General features: G+C 39.4%; 1 protein-coding gene across 1 annotated transcript in view; it reads left to right on the top strand.

The window, feature by feature from the left end:
- Positions 1 to 26,322, top strand: part of PDE11A (phosphodiesterase 11A) — a 356,500-nt gene that overhangs the window by 290,733 nt on the left and 39,445 nt on the right. The window contains exons 16-18 of the mRNA XM_090268071.1: positions 10,987 to 11,064; positions 17,922 to 17,985; positions 25,902 to 25,976. Coding sequence (XP_090124197.1) covers positions 10,987 to 11,064; positions 17,922 to 17,985; positions 25,902 to 25,976 — 217 coding nt within the window. The remainder of the gene's footprint in view (positions 1 to 10,986; positions 11,065 to 17,921; positions 17,986 to 25,901; positions 25,977 to 26,322) is intronic.

Below are 26,322 nucleotides of genomic sequence, written 5' to 3'. Positions count from 1 at the left end.
GGTCCTGAAACCAACCCCCCAAGGAAAAATGGAAGGTTTTGGAGAGTCAAAAGCAAGTCACAGCTTTTTCAAAGTGCGGAGCTGGCACCCCTAACCCCTGCATTATTCAGGGTTCAACTGTTTGCTTTTTGTACTGTCTGATTTGTTAACTACGTGAAGGTACCACTTTGATAAATACAAATTTTAATTAATTTTCAAAATATATTTAAGAAATTAAAATCACAGCTCTGCCACTACCTACATGTGTGTCATCAAATTATATACCTCTCTGAGCCTTTTTCCTTGATGTGTAAAATGGAGATAATACCTGTTATCTGTCTTATATCCTGTTAATGTCTTGTATGTCTCATAAATGTTTACATCTACAATCTCCTTTGATTTATAGCTTATTTATTTAGCATGTTTTGTGGCTTCCATGTTTGACTTAACTATCATAATCTTCCCTCTTTTTCTGAATGGATGCTGCTTGTTTTGGGATTTATGGAAGCCAGTATCTCTTCAATGTTTTTATTTCCTGTCTCTGACATTTGCAAGATTTTGTGTTATTTTTCTCAAAGTAGAAGTATTTCCCCAAGCCAAGTTTCCAAGTAACTTCTAGAGGAGAAAAAAAATCCCAACAGTTGGAGTCCATTCATCAAGCCCTGTTAGCTACGTGACGAATCACTGAGTGACCGCCGGAATGCAAGCAGTTGGTTGCAACTCGTTTTCTCATTACTCTGTTCTTATCTTAATGCTGCAGCCCCTGCTAATGTCTGCTGACTCCCAAAGAAGCTGGCTGGTTCTCTTTTGTCAGCGTTATTGTTTCTTGAGGTCCTGAATAGCTGTTCATTCTCTAATCTAGACCTTCAGGAGGCTGATTCACTTGCTTGTCTAAACTTGCATTAAGATGTTGCCTAATTTTTAGCCAAAACAATCCTTAGGGTTAATGAGAGAGAAGCAACTAGTACAAACTGTTATCCAGATGCTTTTATTTCACAAAGATATAGTGGGGAACTGGAAGAGATGTTAGAAATGATGTAATCTAAGTAATCTTTATTTTTAATTTTTTTAGATCAGGTACTGAGCTCAAAAAGGTTAAATATAATAGTTTGGGTCACATATAATTAGTGGCTAAACTGGAACCCACACTTTGCAAAAAATAACACAAAATATTGCAAGTCTCTTTCAGGACTTTTTCCACATTCATTATAGTCCTCTATAGGAAAAAAAAAAAAAAAAAACCTCAAGAAATAGTTGTTGTTTGAATTGGGACTAAATTACATGGCAATACTGACCTTCCCAGTTGTACATTAATTGGTTTAATATAAACACCAGCATGAGTTCCCCATGCCCTCTCTCAAAGCAGAGCTGGAGACAAGGGCTTTCAGGCAGGTGGTTTAGTTTTAGAAGTCACACCAGGAATACTGGGACGATGAAACAGCGAGTAGGGAAGCTATTGTACAAACACAGACCCTTGTTGGTCACCACTGTGTTCAACCAGACTTGACCCTTCAAGGAATGTCTGAAAAATCTCATATGCTGCACCTCAAAATTTTCCATCAGCATCCATCCTCTAACTGTGAAGGTTATCCATGGATGTTAACTCCCGCCCATTTCCTGGACATTCATGCCCAAGGCTGGGGATTCCTACAGCAACCAGTCCCACCTGTGGAGGCAGAGCAGTGACAGGGCAGAAAGATGGCAAGGTAGGGCCAGCAAGGCACTGCTGGCAGAAGCAGCAATGGCTGGTAGAAAAGGTGGGCCAGGAGGATATGAGGCAGCCCCATGCAAAGTCTGCATTAGCGCTGGTTCTTCTGCCTTGATGACTCCCATCAAAAGTCATGAAACAGGAGAGGTCAGCTAAAGATGAAGCTCACTGCTTTCCTCCACTGGGAAGGAGGAAGCTGTCTAGAAAGCCCTGGCTATCAGGAAGACAAGGTCCTGGCCTTCTGGAGAAGGTTTTATGGCTCATTCAGAGGGACGGGTTCTCCTGTGATGTGCCAACAGGGAAAAATGTAAGATTCCTGGAAATGTGGAACCTCTTTAAAAATAACCACCAAAACTTGTAACTTTAATTTCTAATGGATTTTGGTGTCCTCAAGATCCTCTCCTACAAATGACAGATAAAAGCAGAGTTAACAAGTTAAAAAAAAAAAACAGAACAGTAAAACCTCAGTGTGAATTCTGGGCTTTACAACCTAAGTGTGAGGGTTAATTCTTAAGTCTGATTTTCCAACTCACTCTAAACATATTCCAGTTTTGCTGAGTGATTTTCTAAAAGTGATTTCCGTGTCTGTTTCCAAGTCCCTGTAGTGAACAAGGCTTTGATAATTAAATAGTAGTTTCAGCACCTCAAGCAGGAATTAGATATACCTTATTGGTAATCAGCCATGTGACTTGAAAAGAGTCACTCACTTACTCTCCTTTTGCCTTGGTTTCCTTGTCAGCAATATGGGAACAGGCACACCACGCACATCAAACCCCTACGGTCCCTGTGGTGGTCAAAGGAGATGACCTATTTGAAAGCTAACTTGGTAACTTAAATAAGATTTAAATAATCTAAGTGAAATTGAAATAATTTAAATTTTATAACTTTGATCATTTAAAATACCTTATAAGGAAAATAATCATTCAGCCATAAAACTAAATGAAATTTACATGATAAAAGGTGACACTTGGGGTCTGCAGAGAGAGAGCCAAAATGACCAGTTAAAACTTTAAAGGGAATTCAAAAATGTCCTGTACTATTTATCTGCACATAAGTCAACAAAGATGAACCATGCAACTTTAGCAATTTTCACAACTTTCACAATAATAAAAACAATGTTTCCTGAATACTTACTTAGGAACTTTATAAACACATTATCCCATTTGATATTTAAGTCAGTTCAATTAGAATAGGTACTATGTTTGACCTCAAATATACATGAGGAAACTGAGGTTTGGAGAGATTCAGTAAATTGCTCACAATGTTAAAAGATAAAGCTGAGAGTGAAGCCAAGTAGTTGGACTTCAAAATGTTTTAACCACTCTGCCATTCTCTCTGCCATTATATAACCACTAGTTTGAGAGTACTGATGAGGAAACTGAGGCCAATCCTGGAAATACTCAGGCACTGAGGTGGCAGTAACGTAAGTATGCCCATATCTGAGTCCAGTTCCAAGCACACTAGGCAGCTAGCCATAGCAATTCAACTGACTGCAGATTTGGGGATCGGGGACAAGGTTCCAGGTTAGAATTGCTCAGGAGCCTGACTGGCAGGGCTGAGTCTGCAATTAACAGCTCATTGCTTGCAGTGGAGCTAAGCTGGGGCATCAGAAGTTGGAAGTTATTTACCTTTAATACAGTCCTGAAGGGTGTTGCTATCAGGTAGCAATTGTAGTTTAGCACCTCTCCCTAATAGGTTGTGATCACACAACACTGTATCTCTTGTCTACCAGATGTTTGCTCTATGCCCAGCTCCATTCTAGGCATGACAGTATCTCCCTGTATCACCACGAGAATGGGAGCTCCAGGAATGCAGACATCTCATTCTTAGAACTCCAAAACTTGTCACACTGCCTGACAGCAGTTCTCAAAATATAAACATTTTTGATACTGAATTCTCAGATAAGCCTATAAGGTAGATACTGTGATCCCCATCCTATAGATAAGGATACCTAGGCTTAGAAAGTGTAAGAATGTGCCCAAAGTCATCAAGTTGTCTGTGCTCAGTCTCCATGCCACATTGCCTCAGACCACTATTTACACTGAGAATTAATCCAATAATTGAAATTTTATAAGTCAAATGGGTGCTCCATGCCTTTTTGGTTGGTTTTCTCATTAATCAAACTATTCTTCAAATTGAAATTTTTTTTTTCATTTCCCTTTGTGCTCTACAAACATTTAACAGCAGTTATGGAAAATGATCAGTCTATTGGTTTCTTTGTCTTTGTCTTAAAGGGATGCAATAAGTAGCATTTCTCAAAAGCATCTGGTAATGACAGCAACATGTACTAAATTATCTAGGATTGTCAGGAGACCTTGTTTGACCATCCTTTTAAAAATTAGATTAATATCTTGAACAATTCATTTTAAAAAATACAAGAGGAACTCAACAAATATTTCTACTTCTATGCAGACAGGAATATTCATTCATTCAACAAATGTTTGTTAGGAGCCCACTATGTTCAGTGTTTTCAACTTCCAGAGTTGCCTGCACTCAACAAGCTGCCATATTGGAAAGAAAGAGGATAAATTAATGTACAGTAAGGTGTAATGACTTTCAAGGATTCACCCATTGCTCTTCCCCACACATCCTTATATTTTAACAGAGCCTGATAAATTAACTCACTAAAGTTATTCTAATGTTAAAACAACCAGACTTGTGGCAGGTTGACGGAAGAAATATTTCGGTACTTCTTGATGCATGTCAAAGCATTTTACATATATTCATCCCCACAACCCCATCCACCTGATATTGTAACCGTATAAAAAATGAGAAAGTCATCCACTGACACTTCTTATGACTTCTTTATGCCAGTGATGTGCTAGTTGCTGGGGATGCAGAGGTAGATAAGACGTGTTTCTTACCTTCAGGGACTCAGAGCCCAGTGGGGAAGAAAGAAGCAGTAATACCAAAGCGTGACAAGTGCTGCAGCCAAAGTAAATGCAGGGGCCACTGGGGCATGTGCCATCTAGCCATGGCCCAGACCACTTCTACCTGGAGATTGTGGTTTAATTGAACTGATGGTTAAGTTCTTGTGCTGTCTAATCTGCCATTTTCAACAGTCATTCTAGCCTTTTCATTTGCTACATTTTGCCAGTTTTATTTCTGCTGTCAGTATCAGCACAGCATCAAACAGGTCATTTCATTCTTACCTCGTCCTTGTGTCATCAGTCTACTGATGCAAGGAGATAATTCATTTTTCTAAATTAAATATGACTTTTGGAGTTAATGTGTGCATATTAATTTTCTATTTTTCTCTGGTGCTTTTATAACCAAAGTCCAGAATCTCTCAGAATCTGCATTTAGCCACCAGTTGCAGAGGTATGATTTGCCTGTTGAATGATCTGTGAGAACAATGAAAGAACAAATATCCAGCTTCTCCCTTGCACCCACTTCAGCCCATCCACACACACTCCTGCCGCTTCTGCCTAATAATTTTGGAGCTGAAATTGCAGGAGTCACAGTCATGATTTGCCACCTCAGCGGCAAAACCTTCCCAACATTGATGGACTCTAGTAGATTCAGAACAGTTCAATAAACAGATAGATAAAGAATATATATATGCATACATATATAAATTTACAAAAATATTCCTGATTAAAATATACACTGGAATGGTGATTCCTTGCTTTACAAATAAAAGGTTCCTTGCAGATAATATTTTCAATGTAGTGATAGGTGACTTGGTAACCAATCTTTAGAATTATTTTTGAGGATAATTTTAGCAGTTCTGTTCAAATGATGCTTTTGTAAAGACCATTATTTTTTTGAGTGGAACATATGTCAAGAAAGCAGGATAAAAGCCTAATAAAAACATATCGGATTATAAATGAGATTTTCCAGTAAGTTGCTTTTCACTAGCTGAGGTATTTGCCATTGTCCTTGAAAACCGCAGTTCCCAACGATCTCCTTGAGAAGGTAATGGTGTAGTTCCTCGTGACAGAGGAGTCTGAACCCAGGGAGTATTATATAATTTTGTGAATATTCAAATGTTTGCTTTATCAGTCCCATGTTTTTAAAAGTGATATTTTAACATATTCACATATGCTCATGCTGTTGACTCTGTAAATCTATACACACATACACATATAGATGGGAAAATTCATTTTTTAAAGCACTGTAGATTCCATATTGTTGTTTTATAATGACTATCACTAAGGAAGAGGTCAGAAATAAACTACCTGGAGCCACGGACCCCCAAGCTGGCCTGTGCCATCTGCAGCTCTTGCTTGGAGCATCCACTTGTTCATGATAGAAAGACTCAGCACTGGTACAGCAGCCTGCGATGCTACAACATCTCATGAAGGGATTCAGCCACCGCTATCCACAGTCTCACAACAAACAAGGCTACCTGGCCCCTGAGGTTCATGCTACACAGCATTTACAAGGACGATGTCAGAGGCCAGAACTGGGAGGCTGGGACCTGGAATCCACCTAGAACTTCCCAGAACTGCCCTGGGACTCTGGGCAACTCAACCTCATCTTTCATCACCTGGAGTTTCCTCACCTATAAAATGATAGAATTACAACGGGAACCCTCCTTTTGCCCCACCCTATATACCTCAAGCAGTCTCTAATTATAATGAAACCTCGAGTTAAACAGAAAATAATCATTTTATGACCCAGCAATTTTACATATACATAATATATTTTACACACACACACACGTGCGCATACACACACACACACATATATAGTGAGAGAGAGAAAGAGACAGAGACAGAGACACAGAGAAAAAGAAACAGAGCAAAGATAGAAAACTAACAAATTCACAGAGATGTATTCAAGGATGTTCATAGCAGCATTGTATATAATAGTAGAAAAAAACCCTGGGAATAATCTAAGTTTTCATCATCAGGAAATGGGTGAATAAACAGGGGTATACTGATACTTGGAATACCACACAGCAGTGCCAATGAATGGCCCAGGACTACACATAGCCACATGAATGAATCTCATTAACACTGAGCAAGAAAAAAGCAAGTTGCCAAATACATACACTGCAATGATATCATCTATAAAGTTTTAAAACATGCAGAGCAACATTATCTATAGTTGACCCAGGAAAATTATAAGGCTTTACGTAAAGACGATTAATGCAAAATTTATAAAATGTCCATTGTGTGATGGGAGGGGGGAGACAGAAGCCCAGCACAGAGATGCGCAGTGGCCTCCACAGGACAGATAAAGCTGGGTGGTGAACAGATAGATTTTCTTTGTCTGTTGTGTAATTTTATACCTTTTAAAATATATTCAATAAATAAATAAAAAATAAACTAAAATATATTAAATATATTTTGTGTAAACTTTGCATATCATCACTTCAAAAATCCTTTCACAGCCTTATGAAAATGATCAACTTCATCTCCATCTTTTAAGACATTAATTTTCAGAAACTTTAAAAAAATTAAATACACTTCGGTTTAAACTTTAAAGCATCTATTTGGCATTTATGTGGCCAAATATATTACCACATGTGTGATGTACATGATTCACCAGTGAATGGACTTTTCCCATGTTTATCTTGATAAAACTATGGGGTGCAGGAAGTCTCCTATTACCTCCTGAGGTCATAGTCAAACCTTAGGACACTAGAATTATTAGAGCCTATTAAGAAATTGGAGTTTTATCAGTGGGGAAAAGAGTGCCACAATTTCCCTAGGGAGAGTGGATATTCCCTTTCGTCCTGATGCAATCAAGCCTAGCTTAGTTATAATGTGATGGGAAGCCTGTAGACTGATTTGGGGTTCAGTCGATTTAAGACTTTGATACCACCAACTCTAGCTAGCTATTCAATTTTCTACCATTGGAGAATTTATTCTTATGGTGTTGTTTGATTGGCATGTTATATATTTGTATTTTTAAAAAATTTATTTTCTACATTGAGTTAGCCACCTAGGTAATATGCCACTTAGTATCAAAAATGTTACGTCTCGTTTTTCTCATATACTCTCAGCAAATATAACAACAGTCAGTGGAAGGAAGGTCAGACAATGCTGTTCTTAAATTTCACACAACTTGTTATGTTGTCCTCTTGGTTCAAGTTAGCATCTAGTCTTCAAGACTCTGATAGGACTTTTCTTGAATAGATTTTTTGTTGTTTTCTTATCTGTCTCTCCAAATGACAACTGTGAAGACCCCAGAACCAATTAGAATCTAGGCGAAACCAGTGGGTGAAAAGTTATTTTTTTAAATGAATCAATGTATGATATCATCTTTTTCATTCATTCATCAATTCAACAAATATTTATTAACCACCCAGATGTCAGGCACTGTTGTAGGCACTGGGTATCAGGAGGGAACAAAAATAGACCAGCCCTGTCCTTATGGAGCTAGCATTCCAGTGCCTTTTTAGAATAACTCACAGGATTTAAATGACACCCGGGTACATATGATGACAGGGAGGATGACTGACAAGCTCCTTCAGAAAGCATTCTATGATTTTCTGTGATTTCCCAAGGTATGCCAAGTGCCTTCCTCTGTGCTCCCAGGACACTGGGACATATCTGAGCTGCTTGGGGCAGCTGTGATTCCAACAGGTTATGCTTGTATTCCACCTCTGCCGCTCACCAGCCAAAAAAACACTAGGCCATGAACTCAACCCTTCTGAGCTTAATAACTAGTTAATCCTTACCGAGCACCTACTGTGCACCAGGTACTCTGTGAAGTGCTTTACATAAATCATTTCATTTAATCTTCCCACCAATCCTAACAATGTAGATCCCATTAATATTATTCTTTAGTCATAAGAAAACTGAAGCCAAGCAAGGTTAAATAATCTACCCAAGGTCAGTAATATGGGTAGTAAATGATACAACCCAGAAAATCTGCCTGAGACATAGTAAGAACCTAATAAATATTAGCCTCATCAGGGCAGGGAATAAGGGGAGGAAAGAGGCGAGGTGATTTATGCAAGTCCACTGTCAGATTTTATCTTTATTTAAATTTTTGACATTTTATTCATGGACTTTTTGTGTTTATGTTGATTTTTTATAAATATTATTTATCTTGATTACTGAGTTTTGAGCACCCACTTAAATTTCATGCTCAAGGTGAGTGCTTTCCTCACCCCACTCTAGTCCCAGTATCATTAGTACTATCATCAGTATCACATGTGAAGGGGCATTCCCTATGAATTTGTTGATTGCCCCAGTTGAATTCAGAGATCCTTAAAGATCATTCACACATATGTCTTGTGTCCATAAAGACTGGCAAAGAGTTGGTACAGAGTAGGTGTTTAATAAATATTTGTTGAAGTGAACTTTCACCTCCACGGTTATTCAAAAGAAGATTAATATCCATTCAGGGAGAAAAAAGAACTAGATGACATCTTCAATCTTCATGGAGTCCAACCAGCCCATTGTATATTATTGTCGGTAGCAATACTACTGATAGGGTTTACATTAACCATGGCAGTCAGCTATGGAGTATCTACCAGTGCCAACATTAATGTACCTCATCTCACACACTCACCACAAAGCTGGAAGCCAAGGTTCAGCAATATGGAGTCACTTTCCCAGGGCCATACAGCTAGTAAGGGCAGTCAGCATTATGCCCAGGTCAGTGTCAGTGCAGGCCTGGCATCTTCGCATTCCACCACTTCCCTTTCTATTTCAGTGCACAATCATGGTGATTATGTGAACAAGGCATGATTGTGGTCACAAAGAAGGGAGCGGGCAATTTAAAACAATTGTAAACTTATAAGAAGAGCAGATTTGTGGGACCCCTCCATGTAACTGTGCAATGCCATCTCTGCCCATTGCTATGAGGTTGTTGTAGAGATGATCTCATACTGTGCTGTGGCCTTGACCTGTATCAACTTGAAGGAATTGATCCAGGACCTGTCTTTGTGTCTCAAATAAAGAAATGAGCCACATTATTTGTCTTACCTTATCTTTCGGGTAATTTGAATAGTTGGTCTGCACAGTTGACAAGAAGTCCATGCAGTTGTTCAGCTGACAGTGGGCACCCAGGCTAGAAACAGGGGAGCCAACTGCACTCAGCGTCTTGTCTTTTGTTTCATAAACTAAGTACTAAGTGTCTAAGAGTCTATTCAGATTTCCACTATAAATGATGTGGCGGTGTTTTCCAAAGTGTATTCCTTAAAACATCAGTACTATGGAATACCATGGTTATTTAAGTTTAGGTAGGCTTTTCTATTTCTCAGAGACTTCAAAGGGCTAATGTGGGTAGTGACTCTCCAAGAAAGGTATATTATAGGCAGCATTTCTCAAACCCACTCTGCCAGGCAGTACTTTATATGGAGTACCACCTAAGACCAGTATTTTGTGGGATACAGTTTGGAAAATGGCCTTTCAGGATCCTCTAAATAGTTTCTCATTAGGATGCGCCAAGATGAAATCATGGGAAATAGTTCTTAAAGAATTAAAATGGTATGTTGGGGTTTGTGTGTGTGTGTGTGTTTTGCTTTCTCACTATAACAATAAAAAAGTCAAATAACTATATTAAAGTTTTTTAAATAGAAATAAATCACCCTTATTTTCACAAGTTTAGAATTTTCCCTCTTGTTTTCTATCTTTCTATACACCTCCAAATGGGCATCCAGATAGGAATGTGAATCGAGCACTTAAAATGTGCAGACACTCTGTGAAATGCCTTGTGTATGTCATCTTCTGCAATCCTCACAATAACTCTGTGACATAGCAAGTCTCATCCCCATGTCAGAGGTTGGGAAATTGAGGTTCAGAGGGTTTAAGTGACTTCTCAGAGTTGCACAGCAAGTTGATGACTGATTCATTGTTTAAACACAGTTATTTTTGACTCCATAGTTTGTGTTTACACACTGAAATGCTGAAATAGTTCCTTTCTTAGCGAGAAAAAGTATTTGTCCTGAATTTAATACCAGAGAGTTTATCTTATCTTGGATGATCATACAGCAGCTCAGTTCTACATTGAATGATAAAAGAACATTCCAAAATTGTTCCCGCTCTTTATTTGTCTTTGCCCTTCTCTTTCAGTGCCGCAAGGGTTTCTGGCAAGTAATCCTAAGGGCAGGAGCTCCGTGTTGTCTGTTTCATGGCTCAGTAATCCTCTGTGCTGTAAATACATTCAGAAATGGTTCTGGCTTTTTCTTGAAGCCTCAACGGTTTTTAAAAAATGATTTACTTTGATGGTACTTTAGCCTCATGATTTCAAATATTAAGTTACTTGGTTCAGGTGGTCTTATATTTTCCCATAAATGTGTTTATGTTACCCTGCAGACTGGGAAATTTCATTCCAGGTTTTCTGCTTGTTGATTTTTTTTTTTCTTCTCTCTTTCTTCATTTGATTTTGTGCAGGAGGAGAACTGAATTCTTTGAACTTGTCAGCAAGGGAGAATATGATTGGAACCTCAAAAACCATCGTGATGTATTTCGGTAAGAAAAAGCTTTTGCTTGTGTTTCTGCATTATTTGCAGGTTTAGCTTTGCTTTTCTGACAGTGTGAAGAGCACACAAGTGATTTCTAAAGCAACAAACCTTAGCTTACATTCAAACAGTTAAGAGATTAGTTGAATAATTAGAGAAAAGATAGAGAATGTCTTTTTGTGTCCTGATATATTTTTGCCTCCTATCTAAAAATTTGCATTCGAACTTAGAAATAATATTCAAATTGGTTCAGTTTCAGCAACCCATGAATGCTTTTTTCCCAGAGAAGGTGGGCATGCAGGTTGGTGCAGGTTGGTGGAGAGAAGGAAGGGGGGCGTTGAACCTTAGTACGCAAAGTTACATAGAATAAAGGAAAGCGGAGAGTTACCTTTTGTTTTGCTTTGGAGACAGCATGTACTGTACAATAGAAAACCAATCAGAACCGTTTTGGTTGGTGGAAATAAGGAGTCTGTTTTAGACTTTACAACGGACTTCTTCACAGTTGTTTAGAAAAGAGCCACACACCATCATTTTTATGTGGCACATTTTAACTACCCGTTTGCAGCCACTCCAGCTGGTGAGGCACCATTTCTCTTTGTGGGACCCTGGCCTTCCACTGTCCCCATCTCAGTCATCTTCAGACCTTGTGCTGCTCTTACTCCTGTTCCAAAGCTGTTCGGTGTTCCTGAGAAAGCTTGCAAGGGGGCCAGGATGATGGGTTCACTGTGTTTGCTCCAGACCTGGCCACCATGGGAATCCTTCGCGGGGAACTCTGCCGAACCTCCGCTCTCCCAGTTTGCTCTGTCAACCTCTGCCGCGTCTCTGGAACAGAGCTTGGCCTGCCCGGCCCCCCGCAGCTGACCTCTCCCACGGTCTCCTCCAGGGGGCGCTCGTTTTCTCCCCTCTCTGCGTTGCTCTTCCTCTGTATTAGCTTTCCAGACCTTCCTCAGTGCCCCTTTTGCGGATGAGGGGGACCTTCCAGCACCTCAACCTGTGTCCTAATTTCATTCCCTCCTCTTCCCCCACCCACGCCCTGACCTTGCTCTATCAGTTGTACTGTCTTGACTGGCATTTTCAAAATGTGTTTTTTTTTTCCATTATGACTTTTCCAAAAATATCCTTCCATCTCCTCTACCAAAAAAAAAAAAAAATCCCTGAAATCTACCTTCTTCTACAATCCAATGTTAGTTCTCTCCTTTCCTTCAATTCCACACTCTGCTCACACTCCCCTTAACTTCTTGTGAGGCAATTTCTTTCTTTTTAAGTAACTTTTAATTCTGCAATTAATTATAGGGATATTTTTTTTCTGTAACAAATTAAAACATTTACAGATAAACCTTCAATTCTCCTTTGAGCTTCACTCCCATTTCCCATACAGCTGTATAGCTGTGCTCTGTTGTCAATTAGACTATTTCCAAAGCATGCACGTACATATGTGCCCAGAGAAAAAATACTACCTGGTATGAATTTGTTTTAACGTAAATTATATATTTACAAAGTAATCTGAAATTGCTTGTTCACTCAACTATATGCCTTGGAATGCTTTTCATGTTCACACCTCATCATCTTTTATTGCTACATACTATTCCAAAATATAGACTTAGCACAGAGGAGTTGAATCTGTGAAATGGGATTTCTGCTCCTTTGTAAAGTCATCGCTCACCTCCCAAGAATCTAATTCTGCAGCCTTTTTCTCTTCAGCTTCTTTGATCTTCTCACAAACCCCTAATTGCATTGCCTTTTTCCCCTTAAAACTCTCTCCTTCCTTGGATTCTGTAAAGCCATGATCTTCTGGATTTTCTACATTCTTTCCGACTCTCCCTTTTTTTCTTTGCCCTTTTCCAGGTTTCTACGTCCCCTCTACCCCCTAAATGTAACCATCCCCCCAAGGACCTGTGTTTGGTCTTCTTCCCTTGTTTCTGAGCATCCTTCTGGGTTCAGCTACCATCTCTTCCAAATGCCTCCCACTCACCTGCTTTCTCGGGCCTGGCCTCTTCTGAGCACAACTCCTAAAATGCCAGTGCTTGTTCCCCATTTTTACCTGATGTTTTCTGGCAGAGATCTTCAAACTTGTTTGGCAGGGATCCCATATGTTAAAAAAAAATCTTACCTGAAAGCACAGTATGTAAAATAGAGGTGCTGCAGGAGCTGTCCACACCCCCTAGCTCTGCCCCCCTCCCCATTTCATGGCTAGATTCTGACATGTGCACTTGGGTGGTGGTGGGGCTCTGGGGAGAACTGTCTGAGAGAATTTTAAAATGGTAATAAAACCAGCTGAAAGACGGTCTGCTTTTTATCATCACCATGTGCCTTCAATCTAAACAATGTCAATAATGAGATACTCTTTCCTAAGAAAAATCTTTTGTTGTTACAAGTTGCTAACAAATGCTGACGTTACTGTTGAGTATCAAAATAATTTATATGAGGTGGGGACTGGTTGAAAAGAAAAGAATAATTTATATGAAAGCTTCAAATTAGCATGTGATCACTCATCCATCAGTTGTACATGTATTGCACATGTAAGTTAATTCCAAGAATGCCCAGTTATACAGTCAGCCCCTGGTACAGGGGACACACTTTCAAGAGTAAGGTCTTACTGGTTCGGAACCATTTGCACTGGCTCTGGGTGTTGTTTGTGTCTCCAGCCATTGGGAATGTCACATTCCTGCCTTTAAACAGTAAGTTCAGAATAAACAGTGATAGCACAGTGATAGTAAGGATGAAAGAACATAACTTGATTACTATAATTCTGTCATTTTATATAACAATTTGGGGGTAGGGTTATTTGTGTTTATAATTTAAAACAGTAAAATGAAAGTGGAATATTTTTGATTGGTAAGTGCAAAATTCAGTTCATACAGGACATCTTTTACTGAATTTGAATGTATCTTTAAAATGTATTCCTTTTAGGTTGCTAATGGTTTTAAAACTAGAGAACAAATCAAGAAAGATTCTTTTTTATTGAATATTTTATTGTTCTATTACAGTTGTCCCACTTTTCCCCTGTTGCTCTCCACTGCCCTGCCCACCCCCGCTCCCATAGTCAATCCCTCTGTTGTCCATGTCCATGGGTCTTTCATACATGTTCCTTAACTAGACCCTTTCCCTTCTTTCCACCCTTATCCCCCTCTCCTCTCCCTTCTGGTCACTGTCAGTCTGCTCCTTGTTTCCAACCCTCTGGTTCCATTTTGCTCATTTGTTTGTGTTGTTCATCAGGTTCCTCTTATAGGTGAGATCATATGGTATTTGTCTTTTACCACCTGGCTTATTTCACTTAGCATAATAGTCTCCAGTTCCATCCTTGTTGTTGCAGAAGGTAGGAGCGGAGTTCTTTCTTTCTGCTGCATAGTATTCCATTGTGTAAATGTACCAAAGTTTTTTGATTCACTCATCTACAGATGGGCACTTAGGCTGTTTCCAGCACTTGGCTACTGTAAAGAGCGCTGCTATGAAATAGGGGCGCATAAATTCTTTCGAATTGGTGTTTCAGGATTCTTCAAGTATAATTCCAGCAGTGGAATTCCTGGATCAAAAGGCAGTTCCATTTTTAGTTTTTTGAGGAAATTTCAAACTGTTTGCCACAGTGGCTACAGCAGTCTGCGTTCCCACCAACAGTGTATTAGGGTTCCCTTTTCTCCACATCCTCACCAGCACTTGTTTTTTGTTGATTTGTTGATGATGGCCATTCTGACTGGTGTGAACTGGTATCTCTTTGTGGTTTTAATTTGCATCTCTGTGATGGCTAGTGATGTTGAGCATCCTTGCATATGTCTATGGGCCCTCTGCATGTCCTCCTTGGAGAAGTGTCTGTTCGGGTCCTTTGCCCATTTTTAATTGGATGGTTTGTCTTCCTGATGTTGAGTCATATGAGTTCCTTATATATTTTGGAGATCAAACCCTTGTCCTAGGTATCATTGGCAAATATGTTTCCCCGTACAGTTGGATTCCTTTTCATTTTGATGGTGTTTTCTTTAGCTGTGCAGAAGCTTTTTAATTTAATGTAGTCCCATTTGTTGTTGTTGTTTCTTTAATTCCCTTGCCCTAGGAAAATAGCAGTGAAAATATTGCTACGTGGGATATCTGAAATTTTCCTGCCTATGTTTTCCTCTAGGACTTTTATGGTGTCATGGCTTATATTTAAGTCCTTTATCCATCTTGCGTTTATTCTGGTGTATGGTCTAAGTTGATGGTCTAGTTTCATTTTTTCGCATGTCACTGTCCAGTTCTCCCAACACCATTTATTGAAGAGGCTATTTTTACTCAATTTTATGCTCCTGTCCCCTTTGTCAAATATCAATTGACTGTAGAGATATGGGTTTATTTCTGGGCTCTCTATTCTGTCCCATTCATCTATGTGTCTGTTCTTATGCCAGTACCAGACTGTTTTGATTACAGTGGCCTTGCAGTATAGTTTGATATCAGGTATTGCGATCCCTCCTACTTCATTTTTCTTTCTCAAGATTACTGAGACTATTCATCCAATTGCACTGAGCAGGTTGACACCACTTAACTGAAAATTGGTGTAGAATTATGCCAACCTTGAGACTGAAACAGTTGGTACAAACTCCCTCCCTGCTCTCTATCTCTAGGAAAAACCTTTCACTTCTTGCAGAGGCTTGATCTGAAGAATAAGATAAAATTGCTCATTTGCCCCCTTTAGTTCTTCTTGTGAAATCTCCCACTCTATCTTTGCCTTTCTCCTGCCCTTCTTTGTTTTAAGCTTTTATCAATTCATGTTTGTCAGCTGGTTTCCCTGCTTCCATTCTCTCCTCTGTCAAGCTATTATCATACCTACCACCTAATGTTCTCTCCCTGAAGGTCTAGCCAAGTCCTTCCTGAGCCCTCAACCTTAATTGACTCCCCAGTGCCAATCAGATAAAGGTTTCAGAAACTCTACCATCTTCCTTCCCAGCTCTTTTCTCTCTTCCTACTTGGTATAGACTTTGTGCTCCACTGTCAACTATTCCTTGAAAGTAGAGACTCTTTTGTCAGACTTTATGAATAACAATCCTAGCTTTGACACTTTTTAGCTGCGCAACCTTGGACAAGCTAACTAACTTTTCTGATCAAGGAATGCAAAACACTTTTTGCCTTATAAAATAGAGATAATAATAGTATCCCTGCTCAATAAATGCTAGCTATTAAAATTATCATCATTAGAGTACCTTGCAGATACCCCTAAAAATTATTGATTAATCAGTTGATGGTGATATGAATATGAATTTGAGAAGTAAGCTTCGAACTATCAAACAGATGGAACGTAAGTAATTATCCAAGTTACAGTGCAAATGGGCAAGATTACAGAGGTTATTTCCTGTCCAGGAGAGAGACTGCAAAGTGCGATGCATTGCCTACAGTCTTGTCTCCCTCTGGCACTAGTAGAACCTAAAATGAGAAGCATCTGGGTGGGCTGGGTGGGAGAGAGAAATGGGGGGAAAATGGGACAACTGTAATTGAAAAACCAAAAATAAAAAATTATTAAAAAAATAAATAAATAAAATGAGAAGCATCCAAGTGTAGCAAGAGGGGTTCTGATAGCTCTGTCATAAGCACAGAATCCTGAATCCTTTACTTGCTTTGGGAAAGTGGTTCAATCCCTCCATGTTTCCACTTAGCTCTCTATAAAATAGGAATCAGAGCGCCCACCTCAGAAGTTGTGACAACTACTCATTTAGCTGGGAGTTGGTAAAGCCCCTAGTACAGAGGCAGGCAAACTGTAAGCTGCAGAAATGGTTGTTACAGAAGGCCAAGTGTGCAGAATAGACTGATGTGTCTCTCTGCTGATGCTGGTGTGCCTGGCTGTGCTCTGAATAACCCATTGTTATCTACCTCGCTCCCTAGAGGCGTTTCCTGGAGAACTTACACCAACCCCCTGCCATCTAGGCTCTGCCATCTGGGAAGCAGACATGTTTCCATGGCATCCGGCCGGGTATGAAGTGTTAACACCTGACATCAGGATAGCCCTCTGACCTTGAACAGCACACCCTTTCTTCCAGAAGGAGCTATCCACCATGTGGCTTCCCGGTTCAGCTCCATCAGTACTTTTCATCACCTACTGCTGTTTTTAGTACCAAGAAAGCAGATTTTGGACAAAGAGTGTATCATATTTTTCCCCTCCCCACCACATCAAATTATAAGCATGAGAGCTCTCCACAATTTGAATTGTCCCCCATGTTTTTGTATCCATGGTTCAGTGTGAATTCTAGTTAAACCTAAAGGAAATCTGCCCCTCAAAAAACCTGATTCAGATCTTTCCTGTGCTTTCTTACATACTCAACTTCATGAAAGCTGTGGCCAGATATATTTCTTCATAATTCTTATACAACATGGTTGTAGCCAGGTAGTAAACTGGAGAGAAACAGTGTGGCTCTTGCCCATAAATCTTAGCTCACAGAGGAGAGGAGAGGGGCTTCCAATGTGGCGTGGGCCTCGCCTCTTTGGTGTAGGTTTTCTTCCATTTCCAACAATCTGTGATGACTGTTGATTAGATTCATCAGTTCCATATATAGTATCATATACTGATTCCCTTTCTGATAGTTAAAAATATAAAGCATTATCCATTACAAATTATTTTAGGCAGAGTGTGCTTAGCTCAGGTAGAGAGAAAGTCGTGCTTTGCTTTCCTCCAACTGCTGCAGACAAAGCAGAAGGGCAGCCGAGGATGTGTGCAAGCTTTGTCTCCACTGCCGTGTGGCCTCAGGATGGAGATGCTGAATGTGGGGACCACAAACAGTGCTCCCCTTGTTAAGAGAAAGAAGATGGGAGCTTGCCTCCATCCCATTTTACTTATTTATGTATCTAGGATGGGTTTGTTTAGGAATGCAACAAAAGATTATTCAGGCTGTTTTGTTTGGTTCTGTTTTTCAGATCAATGTTAATGACAGCCTGTGACCTTGGAGCCGTGACCAAACCGTGGGAGATCTCAAGACAGGCAAGTGGTGATTAATGGCAGGGCTCAGCAGAGGAGGGATCGAGAGGCGGGGGTGCAATATTCCCAGAGCCCCAACTACCACATTCTGTAACCCTAGTCAATTTGCATCAGTATTAACATGGTGTAAAAAATAGCAAGAGGTTTAGGCTCCACATAGTTATTGCCCAGGCTAATATTTCTGACTCTGGAAGATTTTTTTCTAACACACTAAATCCAAATAGCACTTTGACAACTTCTTAAGAAAAGATTTTCAAAAATCTTGGTTTTGAATAGGAAATCATGTTTCAACATAAGGTTCAGTTTTTTGCACCTGAAAAAAAAAAGGAGTAAAAAGGAAATTCTTTTTTTCTTTTTTTAAAGACTATTTAGAGATCAGAGGACTCTTTGGCCAAAGTATGCAGTGTCCAAATCAATTTGGACCCTAAAATCATGCCTTTACCATCTGGTTTCACAGCCAAAACTCTTCGTTCTAAAGCAAGAATAGTTTTCAAGCGACTTTAAGTTTTATGAGGCATCTACTGTATGAGCTATGAGGTCTAAAATAGTGACTTGGTATCTTAAGACTTGACATTTTAGGGAAATGAGATACATTCATATAACAATGCATAATATTTATTGATTGAATAAGTAACTGATATTAAATGACTGATATGCATGTATTATCTCATTTAAGTCTGAAAACTTTCTTTGAGGTAGGTGTAGTTACTGTAATACGCTGAATAATGGCAACCCAAAGATATCAGCTCCAAATTCCTGAAACCTGTAAACATTACCTTAAAAGGAAAAAGGGTCCTTGCAGATGTGATTAAGGATCATTGGTTTCATTACCGTTATCACCTCATTATCCTGGATTTTCCAGCTGGGCCTTAAATTCAAACATAATTGTCACTATAACAAAGAGACACAGGGAGATTATACATTTAGAAGAGGAAAAGGCAATGTGAAGAGGAGGATGCAGCCACAAAGGGGTGCTGGTAGCCAATATCAAGTGCAAAAAGTAAAGAACAGATTCTTCCCTAGATCCTCCCAAAGGAGGGTGGCCCTGCCAACACCTTGATTTCTGTCCAGTGTGCTGATGTTACATTCCTGGCCTCCAGAATTTAGAGATAAGAAATTCCTATTGTTTTAAGACACCAAGTGTGTGGTAATTAATGAAAACCCCAGGAAACTAATGCAGTGATTATCCCTATTTCACAATTGGGGAAAATGAGGCTTAGTAAGTGGTAGAACTAGGTATTAAAATCTAGCACATTAGGCTCAAAAACCTTCATTCTTCACAGTAGTTTATGCTTTCTTACACAGGATGCATTCATCAGCAGTTTTAAAAGATGTGTGTCAACAGAACAGGCAATGTTACCACTAAACCCAAAATCTCAGCACCCAACAAATCACTCCTAAACCTATACATGCAGGGTGGGCTGGCCCCTCTTGTCCTCATTCTGCACTGGGGCTGAAGGAGCAGTCACCTTCTGGATCACTACAGCAGATGCCTTGGTGGGTCTTGCACTGGCAAGTAAATGCAACCCCCCAAACAATTCATTAGCCAAAATCCTATCCAACCACAAAATATAATCCTTCCTTGTGCCCAGAATTTAAAAAGCCAGAAGTAGTTACCACCTACCACAATTTACCTTTTTAATAACAAAAAAAGAAAAGAAAAGAAAGAAAGAAAGAAAAAAGATTCTCCTTCAGGCAAAAAGCAAAATATGCTCATCCTTTCCCAGGGGAGATGACCAAATGTCCCATCAGTCATGGTTTCAGGCTTGAAGTCCAGGATATCTGGATGATACATGCTAATCTCTACATCAGGCCTGGATGCACGATTAAAGCCCTACACACACCCAAAATACAGCATCTACCATATACCTAAATCACAAAATATTCATCATTACATTCCCATTTACAATGGAAAGAGATGGCAATGTTTGGCAATTAGGGATCCACAGCCCTTGCAATGTCCCACTGGGTGTTTACTGTGAAGGTCCACTACTCTGTGGTAGGCCTTGTTTCTCTGGGAGATGCTCTCGAGTTCATGATTTTCCATGGCCTTTAAATCCATCCTAGGAAATTATTCCTTTTCCATTATCTTCCTTAACTATAGCCAAAGGACAAGAAGATTTCTCAGCTTGCTTCCCACTTAAAGAAGGTTGAAGGCCCAAGGCTTCTTTCAAGTTTTAAGTAGTTATAGGCTTGTGGTTAATTTTGATACCAAAACTCTCTTAAATGTCTAGTCAGCTTTTTATGTTTTTGATTCTACTTACCTTCATTTGCCAGTAACCACATCCATAGTTCTATACAAACTTTTTAGATTTGCTGTATTTCTTTGCTTCCTTATATTCAAAAACAAAGAAATATGCATATATATCCTTCTTTCTTTCTCGCTCATGACCAAATTCTGAGCTCTTTGGACCTAACAGGCACCACCAGTGAGAGAACAATACAGTTAAGTTATTTCTCTGGGCCATTCTGTGTAATTGAAAGGATATCTTGTGCACCACCTGAATTATTGTTTTTAACTATGAATGTACTGACCATACCTTCAATTTGATTCTTGTTGCAAGACTGAGTCCTAATTGGCCTTTGTCATTCAAAACATATCTCAATTTTTATTTTTACAGTTTGGGGTTAAGAAGCAGCTTCATTTTCCATCCCTATAAGATCCTGAATTTTGACTTTCTTTATTTCCTTTCATTCGTGGTTATAAGTCTTTTTCTGAGCTCACTTCTTATAATACCTAGCAAAACAGTAAATAGCAACCATCATATGCTACTAATATTTTGTTTTCCCATCTCTTCCCCTAAGGCTATAAGTTCATTTGTAACATTATTTGCTTTATTTCAATAAGAATTGTACAAAATGTTTTGCCATTATGTAACATAGATCAGTCATCATCCTTATAGCCTTCAACAACCATTTCCTCAATATTTTATACCAGGCCCCCAAGCTTCTCCTCTCCCACCCCACCCCCAGGGTCTTTTTCTTACTTTCTTTTCTTTCTTTTTCCTCCTTTCCTTTCTCTGCCCTTTTTTCCTTCTTACTTACCTTCTCAACTTTCTCTCTTTTTCTTTCTTTCTTTCTTTCTCTCTCTCTTTCTCTCTCTCTCTCTTTCTTTCTTTCTTTCTTTCTTTCTTCCTGCAGCAGCAATTTTTATGTGTTAGTCAAGGCTAGGCCAGCCTTTGCTGCACTAACAAATATATTCTCAAATTTCAGTTGCTTAACACAAATAAGAGTTAATTTCTGGTTCACATCACAGTCCAATGCAGATTGAGCAGTTTTCCTATAGGATTCTCCTTAAATAAATAGCTCTCTTCAATTGAGCTTTGGTCTTCATTTCATTGGGGCATATTTGAAGTTGCATGAAGCAAAATAATTGTGAAGAATTTGTGGTTGAATGACTTATTTCTACATCTTTGTCCACCCTTCACTTCCCACCTGTGGGAAGGTCTCTCTTGCCGTAAAGTCTGAGAATAAACAGCAGAAGAGAGGTAGGTGGCTCTTCCAGGTATTGGAGGAAAGTGTAGTACTGGGGGTGGCCACTATGATCGACATGGAAGGGGAGCGGAGTGGTGGAGAGTGGGAGAAAGTTAGGAAGACCAGGAAAAATAGAAAGATTGGAAAGGGAATGGGCTGAGGGATGATGTGTCAGGACCTTCAGAAACCCCAGTGCAATGCAGGTCAAGAGCTAAAGGAGCAGGAAGAAAAAAAGTTCTTGCTTGATGATTTAGGCCAAAGAGACCAGTGCCTCTCAGAGATGGTTCTCCTGGGTCACTGATGTAAATATTCTTTTATGTTTAGGATGTGAACTTTTACTAACAAGTGCAGAAACTCAAGAGTTCAAGGAAATAAAACACAAAGCCGTGTTTTTCCAAAGGTTTTCATAAGAAGTCTTATATCTCTAAACTACAGATCTCATTTGTGTTCATCTCTAAATTGAATAGGTTAAGGTATTTTTAAAAAAGATAATCATGTCTATGATTTTAGGAAAATTTTGGATGAAAACAATGGTACCTTCTTTTAAAAATATATTTCTAATTTCCTGGAAGTTGATTTTTTAAAATTCTCTTTCAATTTTTTTTAACTGGTGTCTACTCCACATTTCCTTCCTCACAAACATGATTGTAAGCATGAGTTTCCCCAATGAGCCCCCAAGGCCTGATTAGCATCTCAATTTCCTTCCTTAATACAAAATTCAATCAGAAATCACTTAATGTTCCTTATTGGGATTTTAAGTACAAACAAAACAGCGGTACAAGTTGAGCTGTGAAAGAAGCACAAGGGGGATACCCAGGACCACTTTAGAAAGATCAAGGACAAGATTCTATTTTAATTTCTTTGCTTTCCAGGGGCTACAGGCCTGTACCAGCCTCCCACCTTGGGGTGACCTGATTGTACACTTGTATTCTTTAGTGCAAAAGACCCACCTCAGAGCAATCTGAGGGAGAGCTCTGGGAACTGAAAGAACAAGGCCGGGCCAGTAGGGAACCATTTATTCTTTAAAAAAAAAGCCAAAGACACAAGAGAAAGGCCTGAAGTACTAACGTGAAAGGTAGTGGCACAGATTGGAGAGCAGAGAAGTGCAACAAGTCCTAGAAAAACTGAGTCAGTTCAAACGAGTTTTATGATGTTGAACCTTTTAAATGTTTGGAACCTGAACTGACTAGATATTCTATTTATTTATAAATGACTGTATACTTGCTACTCCCAGATTTGGGTGTGGATGTGTGATGTTTTCATGTGTTATCAATGTTATGACTTATGGTTGACAAAAACTGTTGAAAGATACCCTTAGGCAAACTATCTTGATTCTATGCACTTGACCAAAATTAAGCCATTCTAGTCTTTGCCAGACCCAAGAACCTCATCTTTATAAGAACCTAGAATAGGGAAAAATTAGTCTGGGGGATCCAGATCTTTTTGCTATCAGGTTGTATAGGATTTTCCCCCCTACTCTTCCAATATTTTATAAATCCAGCTAGCTCATCTCAGAGATTTCCTAGATAAACACCACAGTGTTGTTGCAAATAGCTGTTCAACACTCACCTGTCATAACAGTTTGCTTCCCATAAAGCCATCCTTAGAAGCACAGAGCTTGGAAGAAGAGAGAGTCCCTTTAGCTTGACTATGATCAGTAGTTTCTGGTCATCCACATTAATGGATGAAAAGTGGAGAAATACAGGTTCTTACTTTGGAAAAGTATCTGCAGTTTGGGGTACAATAGCCATTCCATTGTGCTTATGCCAACTAGAACACACCATAAGTGAACACTTTTAGTACAAAGAAAACCTGAAGAGTAAATAATGTTCTTCAAACTATATCATGACATACTGCAAGTCTGACATTAGTCCTGACCCTTGATTGATTGCTGCAGCAGGAAGGAGGGGTGACCTCAGGGTTAGTCCCTCCAGAACGCACACAGGTATTGGTAGGGAGAGTCAGTTAAGGAGTTTTTTGTGAGGGCAAGATTAAACCAGCTTAAGATAAAAGTATGCAATGATGTAAAGAATCTACATAGAAACAAGAAAACGTGGGCAAAATTATTATTGCAAATATATTTTATCAATATATTATAATAAATTATTAGGTTATTATTTGCTTCATTTTTCTGGATAAGAACATTTCCTACTTTGAAGGTGGTAACCTAGGTACTTCATCCCAAATACACAAGCTACATGTGCTGTTGGAAATTGTCTGTCACATGCATCTAAAAATACACTGCACAAGTTCTGATTAAAAAGAAATCATTGTCGGCTTCCAGCCAAGATGGAGGCCTAGATAGACATACTGTGTCTCCCTCCACAACTAAGAGGAATACAGCTACCTCAAAACTAGAGACAACCAGAATTTCCAGAAAATCAAGCTGCATGGAAGTCCAACAAACAAAGATATAAAGAAGAAATACTCATCCAGACAGGTAGGAGGGGTGGAGAGGACACAATGTGGTGGCAGCAAGAGCAGCGGCAGTGGCAGGCCTGTGGAAAGTGCAGTCAGACGTTTTAAAAAGTAAGAAGGGACACCTGGGGAGCATTCCCAGCACCAGACCAGACCGCACAGCTCACGGTCCCAGCGCCAAGGAAAATAAAGCCTCATTGCTTTTGACTGTGCAATCTAGTGGGGGTTGGGGCAGAGGAAGAAACTGCTGGTCTCTCAGTAGAGTCCACTTGTTTAAAGGGCCCCCACAGTCCTAGAACATCTGCAGACCCACCTACTCTGGGAACAACAGCCAGGGTAACAGCTAGAGAGGCATCAGTCCCATACAAAAGTGGGAAAAGTGCCTGGAAAAGGGGCAAGTACTGGGAAAGTGGCACTGTTTCATCTCAGCCCCCACCCCATCCCCCCAGAGCCACAACGTGGCGAAACAGATCGCTCTGTACTGATGAATACCTAAGGCTCTACCCCTTACAACATAATAAAATTGACAGCTCTGCCTAAGACATAGAGGCAAACAAACACAGGAGCCTGTCAAGATGAGGAGACAGAGAAGTATGGCCCAGAAGGGGGAACGGATCAAGGTTCCAGTGGGAGAACTAAGTGATGAGGAGATAGCCAACCCAACAAATGAGGAGATAGCCAACCTAACAGATGCAGAGTTCAAAACACTGGTGATAAAGATGCTCACAGGCTTAACAGATATGCTTGAGTACAGCAAACAAATAAGAGAAGAAGTAAAGGCTATGCTAAATGAAACAAAGGAAAATCCACACAAAACCAATGGTGAAGGAAAGGAAACCGAGGTTCAGATCAATGATTTGGAATATAAGGAAGAAAAAGACTGTCAACAAGTACAGAATGGGGAAACAAGAATTGAAAAAAAATGAGGAGAAGCTTAGGAACTTCTGGGACAACTTTAAATGTGTCGACATCTGAACCATATGGGTGCCAGAAGGAGAAGAGGAAGAACAAGAAATTGAATGCTAATGTGAGAAAATAATGAAGGAAAACTCCCCAAATTTGGCAAAGGAAATAGACATACTAGTCCAGGAAGCACAAAGAGTCCCAAACAAGCTAGACCCAAAAAGGACCACACCAAGACAACATCATAATTAAAATGCCAAAAGTTCAAGATAAAGAGAGAAACTTAAAAGCAGCAAGAGAAAAGCAGGGAGTTACCTACAAAGGATTGCCTATAAAACTGTCAGCTGATTTCTCAAAAGGAACTTTGCAGGCAAGAAGGGACTGGCAACGACTTACAACCAAGACTACTCTATCCAGCAAAGCTATCATTTAGAATGGAAGGGCAGATGAAGTGCTTCCCAGACAAGCCAAAGCTAAAGGAGTTCATCATCATCAAGCTATTATTATATTAAATGTCAAAGGGACTTATTTAAGAAAAAGATCAAAATTATGAACATTAAAATGACAACAAAGTCACAACTATCAACAACTGAACCTAAAAAATAAAAACAAAATCTAACTAAGCAAACCAAAATAGGAACAGAATCAGAGGTATGGGGATCATTTGGAGGATTATCAACTGGGAGGGGGAAGGAGAAGAAATGGGGAAATGGTGCAGGGATTAAGAAGCATAATTGGTTGGTACAAAATAGGCATGGGGAAGTTAAGAATAATATAGGAAAGGGTGAAGCCAAAGAACTTAGATGCATGACACATGGACATGAACTAAGGGGGGTAGGATTGCTGGAGGGAAGGTGGGTGCTGCGAAGAGGGGAGCAGAGGGGAAAAAATTGGGACTACTGTAACAACATAATCAATAAAGTATACTTTATAAAAAGGAAATGAGTGTCATTGATTAAATTCTGTACTAACTTCAAACACAAAAGGTTAATGTACTTTCTCATATACTTTAAAAATGATTGTCTGTGTTGAAGATAACTTCCATATACACAAGCTAAAAATAACTTCCAAGTCTTGTGATAAATTTACACATAGCTATAAATTAAAATATTTATATGTTTCAGGTGGCTGAACTTGTAACCAATGAGTTCTTTGAGCAAGGAGATCGGGAGAGGTCAGAACTCAAACTCACTCCTTCTGTAAGTTCATCCTTTCATTATGACGTATCTACCCTTTTGAGTGACATTTTTTAAAAGAACAATGGCTCTAAATTGTAAATTGAAAGAGGGAAAAATTAAGGATGGATTTAAGGAAGCACTCCTGAAAGTTTACAATTTTAATTAAACTTACATGCTAAATACTCTTAATCCCAGGTTTCTGAGTAAGAGTGGTGTGCTACTTAAGGATTTCCCAAGTACCCACCGCCAGGGTGGAGGGGGCAAGTTGGCACAAGAATGAATGTGCAGAGTGGCATCTAACTAACTCAGAGCCCAATGCTGGTGTTTGAGATGTGGTCAATGACGACTTTGGAATACAAATACTGAG

Source organism: Furipterus horrens, unplaced genomic scaffold (genome assembly GCF_987537825.1).
Source record: "Furipterus horrens unplaced genomic scaffold, mFurHor1.1.pri manual_scaffold_1, whole genome shotgun sequence".
Classification (NCBI taxonomy): Eukaryota; Metazoa; Chordata; class Mammalia; order Chiroptera; family Furipteridae; genus Furipterus; species Furipterus horrens.
This window is presented reverse-complemented; position numbering and strand designations above follow the sequence as displayed.